The sequence below is a fragment of the Lissotriton helveticus genome, chromosome 2_1, assembly GCF_964261635.1.
Source record: "Lissotriton helveticus chromosome 2_1, aLisHel1.1, whole genome shotgun sequence".
In the NCBI taxonomy this organism is placed as follows: Eukaryota; Metazoa; Chordata; class Amphibia; order Caudata; family Salamandridae; genus Lissotriton; species Lissotriton helveticus.
Genome location: NC_136059.1, coordinates 1,255,881,123 through 1,255,901,479, shown reverse-complemented (window position 1 = coordinate 1,255,901,479; position 20,357 = coordinate 1,255,881,123). Strand labels below are relative to the sequence as shown.

The 20,357-nt window shown below is 45.3% G+C and overlaps 1 protein-coding gene across 1 annotated transcript in view; it reads left to right on the top strand.

Moving 5' to 3' along the window:
• EIF4E (eukaryotic translation initiation factor 4E) overlaps nt 1-20,357 on the top strand; it is a 262,801-nt gene that overhangs the window by 162,614 nt on the left and 79,830 nt on the right. The window contains exons 5-6 of the mRNA XM_078676211.1: nt 1,089-1,202; nt 17,423-17,562. Coding sequence (XP_078532337.1) covers nt 1,089-1,202; nt 17,423-17,562 — 254 coding nt within the window. The remainder of the gene's footprint in view (nt 1-1,088; nt 1,203-17,422; nt 17,563-20,357) is intronic.

Sequence of the window (20,357 nt, the reverse complement as noted above, 5' to 3'; positions counted from 1 at the left end):
TCTCTCTCTCTCTCTCCTCCCCTCTCTCTCTCTCTCTCTCTCTCTCCTCCCTCTCTCTCTCTCTCTCTCTCTCTCTCTCTCTCGCTCTTCTCCCCTGTCTCTCTCTCTCTCTCTTCTCCCCTGTCTCTCTCTCTCTCTCTCTCTCTCTCTCTCTCTCTCTCTCTCCTCCCCTCCCTCCCTTCCCTCTCTCTCTCTCTCTCTCTCTCCTCCCCTCCCCCCAGCCCGGAATACAGTACCACTGTGATCACAAAATTCTTAAGCACCCTGCAACACTGGGGATTTACAGGAATCCAAACACCAGCGTGAAGTACTCGAACAACAATGACGTCTGTCTTATAAATGTCACAAAAAAAGTTAATATTTCACTTCTGTTCTTGGATTTTCGTGAAAGTACAACACATATTGCATTACAAATGCTATAGGTGTCACATTTGTGAAAGTTAAAACTATTGGCATTGTAAATGACAAAGCTATTACTTTAGCTATTACTATAGCTATTTTCACAACCAACACATAAATAAAAAAAATGTAATTCACAATACCAATGGCTCAAACTTTCCTAATGCGAGACCTATTGCATTGCAAATGCTTGTTTGCTGTGTAGCCGATAATTTTTTTTATTTGTAGACCCACAACTCAATCTACTTAAGGGCAGCCACTGTTTCCCATGTGTTTACTTCCTTGCATTGGAAATAATGGTCTATCCTGTTTTGAAGCCAAACGTGAGTGCATAAACAATCTTTGTCAAGAGTTTAACAATTTATCCTGTGTTGAGTTCCAATCATAGTACTAATCATAGGGAACCTTTCAAATAAGTTTCCAAAGTGAAAATGTGGTGAAATTGTGCAGATGTTTGAGACAATAAATGGTAGAGCCTCACGAATATAGCACTGTATATAAAAAAAAAGCCAGCTCTACACATTCACAGTAGCCACATAAATACAAACATTGAAACCAATATCTAAATATTAATCCTGAGAGGGCTTGCAAAGCATGACATTTGTCAAATGGTGAAAGTGAACACATAATACAAGGAAATCTAAAATTAAAAGTAAAAACGGTCTAACTCTACAAATATTGCTTTCCAGGATGGGATAGAGCCCATGTGGGAAGACGAGAAGAACAAGAAGGGAGGACGATGGCTCATCACGTTAAACAAACAGCAAAGACGGAATGACCTAGATCGCTTCTGGCTGGAGACAGTGAGTCTCATATTTAGTGAGCAGAAACTGCTCTGCATGAGAATGTTTTATTTTGTGACTCTTCCAATTTAAATGTGTTGCATTTATACCTTCCCCCTCATTGTAGCTTGTGAATGGCTATGACAGAACAAGACATTCTGTTGGAGCAGGCAGTCTGCCATTTCCTCTATAGCATGCCTGTGGGAATTTTTGAGCAGTGAGATAATCTGCATTTATTTATTTTCATTAAAAAGTTATTCTTTATGGGAGTTCAGGGGGAGGTCACATCTTCCTCCCTAAACAAATTTCTCTTCAGAGGTCCAGATATATTGTGAAGATATAATTATTTTGCAAATTTGTAAAGCAACACTAGTTTTGGGAAAAAGCTACATCTTTGACCCCGGATTCTAGTTTAGAAAACATTTGTAATCTTAACTTTTCTGCAATTTGTAAAGAAGAGGCTGCAGTACCCACCCAATATCCTACCACAGCCATAGACCACTTTTGGTTTTTCTGCCACCGTCCTGATAAAACAGATCTCTTCAATCTTGATAGTGAAACTCAAAACCCAGGAAGGGAAAGCAAGAGAGGAAAGATGTCACAAGCCCTATCTTTTTTTAGTTTGAGCTTAGCGCAGCGCACTGCTATATGAAAACGCCTTTTTGGAATCTCTCTGGGCTTTCCACAGGCTCGTGAGTGTGTTTTTTTTGTGTGCATGGTTTTAAGTGGTCTTTGCGTGTGTCTTTCTGAAAAAGACGTCACACGATTAGTTAAAGGCGTCTGCATGTATCCGCCCACGGTCTACCGCTGCGGTTACGAGCAGGGGCCATCTGTTCTACCTTCTGTTTTTAATTTGCGCGGCTCGCCTGCTTTTTTTTTTTTTTATGTAATCCTTGGCAGGACACTGACTGAGCAAGAGCGAATTACATGCGGCGTGTAGATTGGCTTGAGCAGGTTAGGCATAATACTTGAAAAGCCTTATAGTGGCGCGCAGTCACCAAAGCTTGAGACAGCCTTGTTATAGTGTAGCGCAGTGAACAAGACTCGGTGTGCAGGGAACAAGGCTCGAGACAGCCTCATGTGGCCCTTCAAGAATGAGATATGGCAGCTGGCGCGCGGAGTGCAAGGCTCAAGACAGTCTTCTGCAATGCTTCAGGAACACGTTATTGAGGCGCGCGGCGGCCCGATATCCGATGGCCTAATTTTCTCGTGTAACCAATGTAACTGATAAAAGTCTCACCATAGGAAACAAAAATGTTAAACAAAAAAAAAACTGGAGTTCTCTCTTACATCAACTCAACTTCTCTGCCACATTCCCAATTTGTGCGTTGCTCGGCCGATGCAAGAGAATCTTAGTTTTAGCTCCCTGCCAACGACATCCACCATCTGTTAAAATCACAGCTTGCTGCCTCAAAAAACCTTGTTCCCAGTTACTCACATTCTGATGGATACATCTGCCAGTGGATTCCTCACCTTGTGAATATCCCCTGCGCCAGCAGCATTCGGAAATTTTTGTAGCTCTCTGCGAGGATGACGCCACAGAGGCACGGCTCCGCTCGCGACTTCGCTGACGTCACCGGAGCCATAAGAGAGCCTCGTCGGCGTGATGACGTCAGCTCCCTTTTTTCAGCTCCGTCTACGCGAACGGTTTTTTGGGACTCTCCGTAGTTGTATTGCTACTTTGTGTATTCTGGCTTGTATCCTGCTCTCTTTTGTTTCTCTTTTTCAAAAGATGACGTCTAGGAAGTCAGGATTCAAGCCCTGCAGGGAGTGCGGTGGACATATGGTATATATATATATCTACCCATCCACTCTCACCAAAAAAGCCGCTAAACGCTTTAAACACAACTTCCTGAGGTCCCACCCTGAAACCCCCTTTGCCGACACCTACTTCTCACCGGGCAATATAGCCCTGAACATTGATATCATCTTACACACCTCACGCAGAGCTCAATGGAGAAAAGCGTTCCTCACCCTACTCACCGTCTCCACCACCAGGAAAACTGCTCATGGCCTAACTCTCTCCATCACACCATCCCAACTCTTCCCTGGCAGAACCACCATTACTATCTACAATAACGGGATTGTCCTAATTCAATCCACAGACAGGAACCTGGAACTATTAGACAACCTGTTCCCCAAGTTCAAAGAGCACCTTTCCAAGCCTCGGACTTCCACCCATAACTCCTCCCGCACTATCACTCATGACGTCACAGCCCCCACCCACAACCCCTCTAACCTGGCACAGCATCAGAACGACACACACCTCGCCTCTACCCCCAGCACCCTAGTCCATCACCCACCTGCTGTTACCACCCCACATTCCTCCATCACAGCCACAAATCTCTCCACCTCATACACTAGCCGCCCCTCCAACACCAACCCTTGGACCCCCACACAGACCACTCCCATTCCCCCCTCCCCTGACATCACAACTTCCACCCACAACCACTTTAACCTAGATCAGCACCAGAACGACACGCATAACGACAAATCCTACCCTTTGTCCCCCCCCCTCTCTCAGTCCCCACTACCATCCGCTTACTAACCACGCAGAGCACACCACATCTATTATTATAACTCCCCCCTCCCCACGACAGGACCATCTCCAACCCCATTCCCCCCCCCCCCCCCCCCACTCTTAGCCCTCACTACCCTTCAGGCTCCCCCATCACCACCATCATACACTCCACTTCCACCCCGCTCTCTCCGCCTGCCACGAATTCCCTCTTCTACGCCACCAACCTCCTCCGTACTTCTTCCACCCCCATCGCCCCTATACCCTCTCGCCTCCCTAACACCAACCCGTACGCCTACACCACGGAGCCCTGCATGAACACCAATCCACCCCCCCACCTGTACGATAACTCCCAGGTCAGCCACTCACTCATGACTTCCACCACGAGCACTAACACTTATCCCACGCTGGACAAGATTATGTCCTCCCTCCTCCAACTCAAAGAAGACATTCACACCATCAAAGAGATGCTCATCACACCACCTAGACACACCTCACTCACCATCACGCCCCCTCTCAACTTGCTCTCCACCCGTCCTGATGACGCACCCAAGCAACATCCCTCACACAGGACCGCGATCCATGCCCACAATCGCAACAACCGCACCCGCCGCCCACACTGGACCGCGATCCCTGCCCACAATCGCAACAACCGCCCCCGTCGCACATGCAACCCTCTTTCGGATCTCGACACTCTCACCCTCCTCCGCTCCTACGACCCAGCTCCCCTAAACACCACAACCGCCTTGCACCTCCCCATTCCCACGATACACTCAAATCCCCGTAGACCCTCCACACTAAACAACAGAACCTCCGTCCCGAATAACCTTAGAAAAGTCCCCCTCTCTAGTACCCTCTACCTCCCCTGACACACCCCGTCTCAAATGCACCCTCCTAAACTGCAGATCGGCTTCTAGACACTCCTCCGCCATCGCTGATCTCATCCCAACATTGGACCTGGACCTAATCATCTTGACTGAAACCTGGCTAACCGAATCTTCTACACCTATAATGGACATTCTGGTTCCCCCCAACTATCACATCATTAGGCTTGACAGGTCTGGCAAGATAGGTGGTGGAATCGCATGCATATACAGGAACAGCCTTTCTGTTCTGAAAGTCTCCGCACCTTCCCTACCCTCCCCAACTTCCTACGAATACATCTGCCTCGATATTATCAGTAATGGCAAACCGATATGCTCTCTTCACGGCATTTACCACCCACCCAGAGACAACCTCACCTTCGCCCAACAAATCATGGACATGATCTCAACCAATGCCGGACGACAGCTCACCCAAATATACCTTGGTGACTTCAACCTCCACTGGAACGATCACAATGATACGGTGGTAAATAGTCTTAAAAGCTTCCTCAATGCCCTGGACCTCACACAATTATGCAACAGCCCGACCCACGAGAAAGGCTCTATCCTCGACCTTATCATCGCCAAAGAGGACGCTATTCAACTTGAGTCTATCCAACCCTGTGACTGGTCAGACCATCATATTGTCACATTCCACATCAATGAAAAAGTCAAACTCAACACGGTTCAATCCTCCAGACCTAAAATCTGGAAAAGAGACTTGAAAAAAACTAAACCCATACTCCCTACCCCCGAACAGCCACGACCTCCTGCTCCCTCCTACGGGCGCTACAGATGTCCAATCCTTGACTGACCACTATCTCAACGCCATGACCTCAATAATTAATGAGGCTGCTCCCATGCAGCTAAAAAGAGTCTCCGCTAAAATCTCCAATCCATGGTACGACGGGAGTCTCAATGAAGATAGACGAGCCATGCGAATGGCAGAGCGCACCTGGAGAACAGCTCCCTCTGCACTGCACCTGAAAACCCTGAAGAAAAAGAGAAACGCCTACTTCAGGAAAATTAAGCGCTCAAAAGCAAACTTCTTCAGCCTCCAGCTCGACCAAGCAAAAAACCGTCCAAGAAAACTGTTTGAGCTAATCCGAACACAAGCCAAGGAACAACCCCAACCTCTCAATACCTTGTGCGAAGCACCCTCCTGTGAAGACTTCGCCGCTTTCTTTACCCACAAAACTGACAAAATAAAGAGTGATCTCCGCACTGACGCAAGCCTCTACACCACACCCAACTGCATAACACTCACTGAACCTAAAAACAATGCAACATGGTCATCCTTTGAAACCTACTCCAAAGAAGAAATAGGCAAACTGCTCAGCACCTTGAAACCTTCCAATCACCTCACGGATCCCCTCCCTGCTAACGCTGTCAAAGATTTCACCCCATTGCTCCTTCCACTCTGGACTAAAATTATCAACAGCTCGCTCCAAGAAGGAACAATCCCTGACTCCCTCAAAGTTGGACAAGTCACACCTTTGCTAAAGAAACCTACTGCCGACCCATCCGACTTAAACAACTACCGTCCCATCACCAATATTCCCACTCTCTCCAAACTATTGGAAAAATGCGCACAACTACAACTGACTAAACACATTGATCAGTTTGATCTCCTCAACCCTCATCAATCAGGCTTCCGAGCAGGGAACAGTACTGAAACTGCGATGACCCACATAGTTGACGACGCCCTTCAAATCCTAGATCAAAATGATACCTGCCTCCTCATCCTTCTTGATCTCTCTTCAGCATTCGACACTGTTAAACATGAGAATTTACTCGATCTTTTGAACACAAGAATGGGTCTATCTGGGACTGTTCTCAAGTGGTTCACCTCCTTTTTTACACAACAGGTCGCAGAAATTCAAGAGTAACAACCTGATGTCCTCGCCAATACCTGTTTCGTTAGGCGTCCCCCAAGGATCCTCCCTATCACCAACCTTGTTCAACCTCGTTATGGAACCTCTCACCACCTTGCTACAAGCATCCAATGTACTTTTTCACATGTACGCAGATGACACCCAACTATATCTCAAATTACAATCCCCTAATGACATTCTACTCCTGAACTCAACGATCAGAAGCACCCAATCCTGGCTTGCTGATAATCATCTCAAACTCAATGCTCTGAAAACAGAATTCCTTCTGATCTCACCTCCCGCGAAGATTTCTACCACTCAAACCTGGCTTAAACAGCTAACTGCACTCAATGTCCAACCCACCATAGTGGATTCAGCAAAATCCCTAGGCATAACTCTCGACTCTCAGCAAGGCTACTAAGGGAGCGAACTTCCAAATCAATACCCTGAGGAAACTTAAACCCTTCCTACCAGCCAAAGACTTCCAAACTGCAGTACAAGCACTAGTAATCCCGCAAATTGAATACGGCAGCATCGCACTCTGCGGTCTCCCGCTAACCACTACTGCACCCCTAAGAGCTTCTCTAAACGCTGCAGCGAGACTCATCACTGGGTAAAATAAACACTCGCATATCTCCCCTTACTTGAAATCCTTGAACTGGCTGCCTTTTGAAGCCAGAATACATCTGAAAATCGCCTGCATGACACACAAGGCTGTACACCTGAGCTCTCCCGGATACCTCACTCAGAAGCTGTCAATCTCTGGCGGATCTAGAAACACTAGAGGCACAAACCATCTTCTGCTAAAACCTCAACGATTCCGGAAGGAAAAAACTTATAAACGCTCTTTCTCAGGAATGGCACCCAGGATCTGGAACTCACTTCCTCCTGAAACCAGGCTCATCTCCTCCATCACACTTTTTAAGAAAGAAGTAAAAGCTATTCTCATGGCCAAATACACTTGACCTATTAACGTGGATCTGTAAAGACTCTACACCGATCTGTATTATTTTGCTCGAACTCTACGACTGTGTCTCACCTGTATTATTGACCTACCTGACTACCTATGCACACATTCATCTGTAATATTTGCATTATTGATGTACCTGTTCTACTTTGCTCCCTCACATACCTACCCATCTCACTTATTACGTTAAATTTCGCTATACCTAATGACCTGCTACTCACTCTATGGTTGTATTCCCGGCTTTGTAAAGCGCTCTGATATCTGCAAAGATCTTGTTCGCGCTATATAAAACTTTCAAAATAAATACATAAATAAATAAATTCAAACCTTAGTCACAAAATTTCAACACCAACACTCTCTCGCAGCCAGAGTGTTCATGAGACTAATAGGCATGATGGCATCTTGCATTTTTATTGTGCCATATGCAAGACTGCAGATGCGTCCACTACAAGAATGTCTAGAACAGTGGAACCAGGCTCAGGGCCATTTAACAGACCTGGTGTTGGTGGACAGCCGCACACATCGCTCTCTGCAATGGTGGAACACCAAAAAATCTATCCAAAGGGCGGCCGTTCCTAGAGCCAGTTCCACAGATAGTACTGACAACAGATGCATCCATCCCTAACAGGATGGGGAGCACATCTGCTCCACCACACAACTCGGGGAAGGTGGACTACTCCACAAAAGGTGCTTCAGATCAATCACCTAGAATTCTTAGCAATTTTCCTAGCACTAAAGTCCTTTCAGGGACACATACAAAACAAAGCTGTCTTAATCCGGATGGACAACATGACCGCCATGTACTACATACAAAAACAAGGAGGCACACATTCCCTGCAACTGTCTCAACTTGCACAAAATATTTGGAGTTGGGCCTTTCCACAAAACCTACATCTGCTCGCACAACACCTTCCAGGAGTTCACAATCAGATAGCAGATCTGTTAAGTCGACAGACACAACAAATTCACAAATGGGAACTACATCCACAAGTTCTTCAACCATTCTTTCACAAATGGGGTCATCCAGACATAGACCTGTTTGCCACAAACGAAAACGGAAAATGCCCAGCCTTCGCTGCCAGGCTTCCACACCCGTTGTCCAAGGGCAATGCGATATGGATGAATTGGTCAGGCAGATTTGCGTTCGCTTTTCCGCCAATCCCACTAATACCACTAGTAGTACGCAAGCTCAGACAACAGTCTCTCAAGATAATACTAGTAGCTCCCACGTGGGCACGTCAACCGTGGTTCTCCACGCTGTTGGAACTTTCTCTAGTTCCACACGAAAAGCTGTCTCTAACACCATCAATGCTAACGCAGAACCATGGAGACATCAGACATCCGGATCCAAACCAACTGGATCTGACTCCTGAAGTCTTGGAGTTTGGATATCTTAACCTACCACCAGACTGTATGCATATTATTAAAGAAGCCAGAAGACCTACAACTAGAGCTTGCTATGCAGCTAAATGGACGAGATTTGCCATTTACTGTAATATTAATCAAATTAATCCATTGGATTCCTTCCATCCAAAATATTATCTGTTACCTGCTTCATTTACAAAGGTGTAATCTGGCTTATTCATCTATACGATTACACCTTGCAGCATACCTACAAAACAGACAACATGTCATTGTTCAGGGTACCAGCTATTAAAGCTTTCATGGAAGGATTAAAAATTATTATTCCTTCTAGGTTGCCACCGTCTCCAGTGTGGAACCTAAACATTGTTCTTACTAGGCTCATGGGACCCCCATTTGAGCCTTTACACAGATGTGAATGACAATTTCTCACATGGAAAACAGTCTTCCTCATTGCTATTACCTCTCTTAGAGTTAGTGAAATTCAAGCTTTTACTATACAAGAACCATTCTTGCAATTACACCGTAGCAAAGTGGTTCTAAGAACTAATCCTAAATTCCTTCCTAAAGTAATTACTCCTTTTCATATAAACCAATCGGTAGAATTACCTATGTTTTTTCAGAATCCCAATTTGGTCACAGAGAGAGCTCTACACACACTAGATGTCAAAAGAGCCCTTCTATATTACATTGATAGACCAAAATCATTTTGAAAGACAAAACAACTATTTGTAGCTTTCTCTCCACGACATAAAAGTAACCCCATTTCCAAATCAGGAAATGCAAGGTGGATTGTTAAATGTATACAAATATGCTACCAAAAAGCTAAACGCACTTTAACAGTTCCTCCTAGAGCGCACTCTACACGTAAACTAGGAGCCTCCATGGCTTTCTGAGGGAACATTCCCCTAGAAGACAACTGCAAAGCAGCGACATGGTCTACAACACACACCTTTACTAAACACTATTGTGTTGTTGTGCAAGCTAAACAGCAAGCTGCAGTAGGCCAAGCTGTCCTCAAAACTCTGTTTCAAACTACTGCAACTGATACAGGTGACCACCGCTAGGGGAGACACTGCTGCACAATCGATGCGAAGTGTACAATCTGCAGCTCATATGCCTCGAACGGAAAATGCTACTTACTAGTATGCATCTGTTCTTGGCATGTAGAGCTGCAGAGTTGTACACGCCCTCCCGCCTCCCCGGGACCTGTATCTGTTCCAGTTTGTATCTTAGTTAGATATACACGCATGGACATCCTTTTTCTATCTTTCTACTAACTCCATCATTTCCCATCATGGCGAAAAACAATCTAAGGATGGAGCCGATGCCCATGTGCACTATCGTCCAAGGGAGGAGTCACCTATCTCGTGACTACAAAGACTTCTTCCAAGACGACAACAACATGCAATCATCCGAGCCCAAAACCAGGTGGCGATCTAATGCTAAGTGTACAACTCTGCAGCTCTACATGCCAAGAACAGATGCATACTGGTAAGTGGCCTTTTCCTTACCGAATGTAATTAGGTCTCGCGGCCTATCGATGCGCGCATGCGCATCGAGCGGAGCGAGAATTCAAGTAGCGAAAATACTCATGAAACCACCAGCTTTTTGCTGGCGTTTTCATGAAGTTCACGTGAAACACGTGAACGCGCATCAGGCACTCCTCCCACACCTCACGGACATCTGTTCATTTCTCCTGCACAAGGCTCGCAAAAGGCTCTCCTCCCTCCCCACATCAAAGGCATCAATCACCCTCCCACAGGCTTCCCCAGCGCTGCCCCGCCCCCTGCTTCACGGCCAGGCCATCTGTTCCCTGCCAGACCTCTCACACCTCCGTCACAGCATGCCTGTTTATGTGCTTGTAATTATTCATGGCCGGCCGCCGGCCTCTCCATTTACAACGAACCATCCTTTGTGTTTACTAACGCAACCCCTACACGTCATGAGACCTAATAAACCGCCCACCATCCGAACATCAGTTACAATGCACCCGGATGCATCGCAAGAGAACTAACGACATTCGGAAGACGCCCGGTGATTTTTTACCCCTAACACTCGGTAAGCTGCACTGATTAAATAGCTTTCTAGTAAACTTGCATGTTGCATGCATTTCCTCTAAATGGTATTGACACCACGAGCGAGTGACGTATCGTTCTGAACCTTGCTAACTTTTCCCCGTCCGGTGAGTTACACACCGTTAACACAGCTTAGTGACTCGCTTGGAGTCACTTTTAACATCGCGTTTGAGCGCACAACTCATAACCTCATTAACATCACTACCTGACATACTAAGACACTGCCGAAATAAAACTGATACCTCGAGCGGGTATCGTAACGGTTGAATCTTTTTAACTTCAACTGTTTTCGTTCTGTGTTAAACACCTCGTCTCCTCTGCCCCCTAACAAGTAAAAAAAAACAAGCATTGGCATAGCCAATAGGTCTCGCTTGTGGGACATTATAAGTATTTAGATTTGCAGCACAATATCCTTGGTGCAACAAGGATATTGTGCTGCAAAACTAAATACTTTTAAGGTCCCACAAGCGAGACCTATTGGCAATGCCAATGCTTGGTTACTTGTTCAACCTATTGAGTGTTTTGTACATCCTTGTATTTAAGTTTATCAAAAAATGTTAATGTGTTGCTTCTAATTCTCTTCCAGGGGATCCTCATCAATAGTCATAAGCATTAGAATATTCCCGCCCATGCGCGGGACCCCGGAAACAATATATTATATGTGCCCCACATATATATAGACATATATATATATATATATATATATATATATATATATATATATATATATATATATATATATATATAATAAGCAATTGCAGCCAAATAAAACAACAGAGCTGTAATATGCTGTGAAGAATTTCCACCATACAGTGTATTTTGCATTAGAAACATGAGAAACAACACCAATGCTTGTTTAGAAACTGTTTTAATGCTTAAAAAACAGTAGAAATTCTCATAACACACTGTAAACATATACAGCTCCCAGGCTGCATTGCAAATCCCCAGTCTAAAAAGACTGAAAAGCTAACCTGTAGCTGAATGCACTAAAACTGACGCTGTGCCTTTAAGGCACCTCTGCCCCTAGCTTCCCATCATGCCTCAGGGGTTACAGTTAGGTCAGTTGTTCTTTCCGGCTCCTTCAGGAAGGACCCTGGATACTCAGCTCCACATTTTTCTGCCTTTTTCAGTCAGAAAATCTTCAAAAGAACAATTTTTTGATTTACTTTGACTTTTCACATCAGAGTCAAGTAAATAACTGCTTAGCAGTCAATTTTTTGTGAGGTTTTCCTTTCAGGATGCCCTCATTATTTGATGATTGCCCTTCTTGTGGCCACAAGAAGGCAAAAACGGACTCTCATGAGGTCTGTATTTTATGCTTGCCAGAGGATCATGATCCTAAAGACTGTTCTCATTGTAAAAATCTGTCTGACAGAACTCTTAAAGACAGAGAGAGGAACAGGCTCTATGGTCTGGCCCAGAGATCCATGAGAGGAAGATCTGCAGAGAGGAAGAGTTCAAAGAGACCCAGAACTCCCTCCAAAGGCAAGTCAGAGCGTCCATCAACCTCAGCACCGCTGAAAAAACGACATCTGATGGACAGTTCGAGAGAAAAAGCTCCGTCGACGTCGAGATCGGCGTCGATGAGGAAATCGTCGTCGAAAAGAGGTTCGCCGTCGTCGAAGAAGGCTCCGCCGTCGTCAACTAGGCGACGATCGGCGTCGAGAGAAACCACGAGATCGCCGTCGACGAGAGCGTCAAGACATAAGTCAACTCCGCCGCCGTCAACCAGGCGACGGTCGGCGTCGAGAGACAGATCACACTCGCCGTCGTCTCGACGTCGACAGGCTTCGAAGAGTGTGACACCTCCGCCGACGTCTCCACGGAGGCGCTCGGCGTCGAGGAGCAAGAGCCCCCTCGGACGATCGTCGTCGAAGGGATCATCGAAGGCACGTCGGCGCTCGTCGTCGAGGATGTCCGATCCTCAGCCGTCGCCGCATGCCAGGTCGACATCAAGTACAGGACATTGTCGATTGACATCTCCGTCGCCGACAGATCAACGTCGGCCGACGTCGAGAGCGCCGTCGACGGCAGGGCTATGCCGTTCGACGTCGAGACCTTCGCCGACGGCATGACAACGCCGTTCGGCGTCGAGGGAGAAGACTCCGCCGTCGGCGCATCAACGCCGATCGACGTCGAGGGACAACAAGTCAACGTCAACGCCGAAGGTTATCACCCCGTCGACGCCGCAGAGGCGTTCGACGTCGAGGGAAAGGCTTTTGAGACGTCCTCCAACACCGGTGAGAAGGAGATCTCCTTCGGTGCCTTCGACAGTCCTAGTGACACAATCTGCTTCACTCCATTCCTCCTCAATTGCCTCGGGTTCAACGGGGTCATCTTCTAGGAGTAGGAGTCCGGTTCAGAAGAATCCCCAGCGGGGTTACACTTCACATATAAGACTCTCGCCAAGATGGTATGCTCCTTTGAGTAATTGGAAGGATTCTAAGGCACCAGAGAGACTTCAAAGGTACTTGAGTCCAGTCCACGGGTCTCCTCTTCAGCAAGCAGAAGAGGCAGATGGACAGAGTCCTGCCATTCACCGATCACGCTCACGAGAGAGAAGAGCGGACAGGTCGCATGCCCCTAGGGTCTCCTGATCGCCAAGGAGGGAGCAACCCAAATCTCGAACACCGAGAAAGGAGGTACGGACTGAGAGATCGAGATCTCCAGTACATCAGAGGGTATCACGTTCTCCTCGAAGGGAGGAACGAACTAGGAGATCACCGGTGAGGAAGGAGCATTTTCACCACAGGAGAAGAAGAACTCCATCATCCTCCCCTCCATCTTCGCCTAGATCTTCTAAAGGGGACTACTCTCCGACGCTGGCAGACAGCCCTCGCTCAAGAGCTTCCCCTCTTGACGACGTCAACACATATCTGGACGTCTTGCAAAGGGGTTCTCACAAGCTGAATATAGAAATGACCACTCCAGAGGTGTCCACTACTGTGATTTTTGAGACTCTTCATCACAAATCATATACACGGCCGTTGCTCCCATTAGTTCCAGGAATAATGGACCCAATCAAAGAGGTTTTCCTCACGCCAGCAACGATCAGGGCAGTACCGGCACGTATCCAGAAAAAATATAGGCCGGCTGACTCAGATCCTATCCTATCCTAACAAGCAGGGAGGAACTCGATCTCGCCCTCTGTCTCTGGAGGCCCAGACAATATGGCACTGGCTTCTGGCTCGGGGACTGTCGGTGGTGGCAGTACACCTTCCAGGCGAGCTAAACACAAAAGCAGACGCACTCAGCAGGCACTTCGAAGATCAGCCAGACTGGGTGCTAAACGACGAAGTGGTCGAAGAACTCTTCCGTTGCTGGGGTCGTCCAGACATAGACTTATTTGCGGACGACGAAAACGCCAAATGCCACGCCTTCGCGTCCAGGTTCCACCGGCCAGGGACGCAAGGGAACGCTCTCCTGCTGGAGTGGACAGGAATGTTCGCTTATGCTTTTCCCCCTCTGGCACGGATTCCGAAGGTGGTGGCCAAACTCATCAGATCGAGCATGGACATGATTCTAATTGCTCCGGATTGGCCGCGACAATGGTGGTACCCAGATCTGTTACATCTGTCGCTGTGTCCACACAGACGTCTGCCGTGCAGGCCAGACCTGCTGAGCAAGATGGACGGGAGAATCCTGCATCCCAACCTCCCGTCGCTGAACCTGACTGCATGGCTCCTGAGGTCTTGCAATATGGACACTTAAATCTGCCTCCGGAATGTATGAATATTTTAAGAGAGGCAAAGAGACCTTCCACAAGGACGTCTTATGCGTTCAAGTGGAAAAGATTTTTCATTTGGTGTAAGGACCATGGCTTTGATCCCACCAAAGGGCAAGAAGAGGTAGTCCTACCATACCTCCTATACTTAGCGACATCAGGGTTGAAATACGCTTCTATTAGGGTTCATTTAATCGCCATAGTAGCGTACAGAAAATCACCTACACAAACATCGTTTTTTCAGGTCCCAGTAGTGAAGGATTTCCTTCAGGGATTAAAGAAGGTCTATCCCCCTGTGAGAAATCCTTCTCCTCCCTGGGAGTTGAACCTGGTTCTCTCCAGACTGATGTCTACACCGTTTGAGCCTATACACAAGGCCTCCTTGCAGCATCTCACTTGGAAGGCGGCCTTCTTGGTGGCAATAACCTCTGCGCGCAGGGTTAGTGAGATACAAGCACTCTGCACCAAGGAACCTTACACTGTGTTTCACCACAACAGAGTGGTAATGAGGGCTCACCCTTCTTTCCTTCCAAAGGTGGTATCGGATTTTCACATAAATCAAACGATTACCCTTCCTTCGTTCTTTCCTAACGCATCGACCCCAGCTGAGAGGTCGTTGCACTCGTTAGACCTTAAACGGGTGCTGAAGTTTTACCTAGAAAGGACGAAGGACACCAGAAAGACAGACCAACTCTTTGTCAATTATGGTGCTATGAGGACCGGGTTTGCAGCAGCCAAAAGATCCATCTCCAGATGGATTGTCTCTTGTATCAAACTAGCTTACCAGCTGGCTGGCAAACCTTTGTTGAGTTCACCCAAAGCTCATTCCACTAGAGGGAAAGCAGCCACAATAGCTTTTTTGCATGACATTCCTATGTCAGAAATATGCAAGGCTGCGACATGGAAATCAGTCCATACGTTTACAAGGCATTATTGCCTAGAGTCTGATTCCAGAGCGGATTCTCAAGTAGGGCAAGCCTCCTTGAGAAACCTTTTTGGGTAGAGTAAGGCCTATTCTTGGGCCTAAGGATATGAATGTTATCTGTTGATTCCTTTGCCCGCAGGGATGAGGTGAGGCTCGCTACTCTATTCTAATGCTTATGACTATTGATGAGGATCCCCTGGAAGAGAAGGATTGACCTAACTGTAACCCCTGAGGCATGATGGGAATCTAGGGGCAGAGGTGCCTTAAAGGCACAGCGTCAGTTTTAGTGCATTCAGCTACAGGTTAGCTTTTCAGTCTTTTTAGACTGGGGATTTGCAATGCAGCCTGGGAGCTGTATATGTTTACAGTGTGTTATGAGAATTTCTACTGTTTTTTAAGCATTAAAACAGTTTCTAAACAAGCATTGGTGTTGTTTCTCATGTTTCTAATGCAAAATACACTGTATGGTGGAAATTCTTCACAGCATATTACAGCTCTGTTGTTTTATTTGGCTGCAATTGCTTATATATATATATATATATATATATATATATATATATATATATATATATATATATATATATATATATATGTCTATATATATGTGGGGCACATATAATATATTGTTTCCGGGGTCCCGCGCATGGGCGGGAATATTCTAATGCTTATGACTTTGATGAGGATACCCCTGGAAGAGAACTAGGATTACAGGTAAGTAACTAATCCATCTGCTACTTTAGAACAGTGGTTCAAATCATTGAAATTCCTTAGACTGGGAGTCCCTGGCTTCCAATAATGACTCAATGAGGGTCCCCAGATTCCAGTAATGATTCAGTTGGGGTCCATAGAAGTAAGTCAGTTTAAGAACCACTGCTATATAAGTGCTACCTCTTTTCGCAAAGGAGTTGATATATCCATTTCGGAATACTGTGGTTATGCCTATTTTGGAGATGAAAGTACTTAGTTCATGTTACGGGTGCACTTACCAATCATATAACTATACATGGATTTGCCCTCTACATAGATAGGAGTTAAACTGTTGTGACTAAGTTCAGGTAATAGATCTTCTAAGATAGAATCAGTCTGTCATTATCTATCAATGTGCTTTGCTTCCGCCAACTTTTTATCAGCCCTTCTTCTCCCTGCCAATTTCTCGCTCCCACCTTCTCCCGCCCTTTCCTTCAATTCTCCCACTAGCCCCTCCATCTTTTGTACTAGCCACAAGACCTCATTGATCTTTGCGCTTTGAATTTGGATAGGTGTGTTACAGAAGAGATGCTGAAATCACTCAGACCAGATACAGATGTCAACTTAATATCTATGGTGTCAATTAAAAATGTTCAAAGCATTTCAGAGCTAATGATAAATGGCTCATTCAAATGATATTTAATTGTACGTTGGGATAGTGTAAATGGGGTGTATTGATTTGTTCAGTGTGTTTTTGGGGTTACAGATAATTTTTCTGATTTACTGGTTAAACCAGAATGTCATTAGACCACAAAATGTATAATTTGGGTGTAGGTACATCTTTTTTTATGGCTTTCCATATATCAATGCTTGTTATCAATGTATAATAGAAAATGAAAAAGAATAATTTGACCCATAAATCTCTGATTCAGCTAAATATAACCTTTTGTTTGTACCCCCCCACTCCCTATCGGAAAAGCCCATTTAACGATCTTTTTCTAAGCTGGTTCCCATCTTTCCAAAGGGGCAGCAAACTGTTAATTCCCAAGCAAATATCTTTCAGCTGTACTTGTCAGATTTAGGTTTTTCTTAAATGGAACTGTTCCTCTTGTACAGTTTTGTAGACTGTCAGTTGATTTCATATATTAAGATCAAGCAATTAGTGCAGGGATCGTAGCTTGTGTACACGCTCCAGATCATTTTCAAATGCTTGATGTGTGTCTTGTTATTCTTTCTCTTGAAGCTGTTGTGCCTTATTGGGGAGGCTTTTGATGTCCACAGCGATGATGTCTGTGGAGCTGTTGTTAATGTCAGAGCAAAGGGAGATAAGATAGCAATATGGACTACTGAATGTGAAAACAGGGAAGCTGTTACACATATAGGGTAAGTGTACTGTCAATCATTTTTTACTAACGTGTTGAGCATATTATGTCACAGAATTTCAGTTTTATTATTGACTTTTTGTTTATAATCAAAGTATTGAGAAATGGTATGCAGGTTTGCATTAGAAACACATTCATTAAAACATTCATAACACAAACGGGAGTCAATTCTGCTGAGGAGCACTGTCTGAAGAAATAAAGTCCACTTGCGTGCCTACAGTGTGTGGAATTACACAGGTAGACAAAGACTGTCATTTTTCTCTTGCAGTATGTATATTCTCAGATGCCTTTAAAGTGTTGTCTAGCTATTCTAATATTGTCCTCTTCCCCAACCAGTAAGAAAATGTAGGAATGTTTAAAGGTTTGCCAAAATATGAGTTAAAGCAGGTTTATACGAAAGTCATAAAAGCTAGATTCAATATAAGTAACTCACCCAAATCTCAAAAGGCTTGCTTGGGTATCAGATAAAAAAAATGCTGCCTCCTGATTAATTGAAAGAATTAATTTTTCCAGCATGAAATACTCCAGAGTTTCATAAGCATGCTATTTTTCGTGGCCGCGAGGCAGGACTACCGAAGCTTCAAATTATTTTCTTTAAATTAAAAACATGTTCGTAGTCACAAGATGTTCATTGATAGCATAAATATTAGAATAATTCCCTGCTGCGAGCGGGGACCCCGGAACACTTCATATTAGAAGATTCACTTAAAAGAAGACGGTTCACTTCCTTGTAGCTCTAGGTGGACACTAGCGACATCTCTTCCCGTTGAAGGAATAGTATTGAAGTATCCAGGCTATCCAAGCATGACTGGGGAGATTCAAATGTCCATGCTGTCTGATCTCGGATGTCATGCTGCCAAAGTCAAGGATGTCCAGTTTAGGTCGAATATCTGACCCTACAATCTGGTTAGCAGTTCGATCTCCATGACAACCTCCAGTTTGGCTTGACATACATTTGTAACAGGGCTGGTTATCACCAGTGCCTTCACCTGTCTCGAACAGTTTAGGATCATAGTCACATGGTAATTTCTGAGTTTCAGTGTGACTGTGACTTGTATAGAAGGCATCTGAAAGAGACACGTTAGTGATGTACTAGTTACTTACCTTCGGTAACGATGTATCGGGTAGAGACAATTCTAGCCGCAGATTCCTTCACGTAGAATTATCCCGAGGCGTGAGACTGGATCCGGAAAACCTTTTTCCCACAGCAGCCCTGCGCGCCGGGGGGACGGCATCACGCGGCTCCGCTCAGGCATCGCCTGCCATCGTGATGTCAGCGAGGTCACATAAGTCCCGCCCCGGTGCGCCTACGTCAGTGTTCTTCGGAGAACTTTTCCGCGCCACAACGCCATCAGACAAAACTGTGGGAGTGTGGAAACAGTGTGCGAAAGAGCAGAAAAAATTGCAGTACCCAAGGCAGGGAAAGAAAAAAGAACAGAGCACAGCCCTGAGCAACCACCCTGCCAGTATGTAGACAATAAATACGCATAAAATAACCATATATATATATATATATATATAGATAACATGCATATACATATACATATGCAGCCCAATATAACTATACTAGGCTCAAAGAAACACTGCCACAATAGCCTGTAAACTCTTTACATTTGCTAAATAAAGACATATAAAACACATTATATGATAATGTAAAGAAGAAAACACTGCCTAGGTTTTCTTTGAAACACACAACCTTTATTTTCAAAGGTAAAAACAGGCAGGATCATAGAGGCAGCGTTAGCCTAGATAGGCTGCATTGTAACAACAGAAAAATCTGGTGCCGTGCCTTTAAGACCTCTGAGAGCCTCCAGGCTCGCTGCATGCACCACAGGTGACAGGTCAGTTCTTTTGGACGGCGAATAACAGTGTTGATAACTGCATGGGTAACATGAAAAAGAGATCGTTCTGATATTAGTCCGGGGAGGCGGGTGGGTGTGCTTATGACTTTGATGAGTATACCCCTGGAAGAGAACTAGGATTACAGGTAAGTAACTAATCCTTCTCTTCCAGGGGATACTCATCAATAGTCATAAGCACTGAATAGAGTAGCAAGCCCATCCCATACCCTGCGGACTAATATCAGGCTCTCTAAACGGTACACTCATAAAGATATTACCCAAACAAATTCCTCAGGGATGCTTGACCAACCTGAGCATCCGCCTGAGTATCAGAATCAAGGCAGTAATTGGCGAGAAAAGGTGTGAACCGAACGCCATGTAGCTGCCTTACAAATTTCATGAACAGGAACATTCTTAAGCATTGCTATAGTACCAGCCTTTCCTCTAGTGGAATGAGCTCTCGGTCTACCCGGGAGCTGTTTTCGTGCCAACTGATAACATAACAAAATGCATGACACAATCCATCTAGAAATAGACCTCTTAGATGCAGGCAAGCCCGTATTCAGAGGACCGTAGTTTACAAACAAATGATCAGTCTTTCGAACACTTTTAGTTTTATCACGGTAAAACTTTAAAACTCTTTTCAAATCCAAAGAATGTAGAGCTTTTTCAGCTGAAGAGCTCGGATTAGTAAAAAACGTAGGTAGTGTCACTGATTGGTTAATGTGAAAATCCGAGACTACCTTAGGAAGGAATCTGGGATGAGTCCGAAGCACCACTCTATTCGCATGGAAAACGAGATAGGGTTCTGTAGCACAAAAAGCCTCAATCTCGCTCACCCTGCGCGCAGAAGTGATCGCTACAAGAAAGGACACCTTCCACGACAGATGCTGAAGGGAAGCCTTGTGTATAGGTTCGAATGGAGGACCCATCAATTTAGACAAAACCACATTAA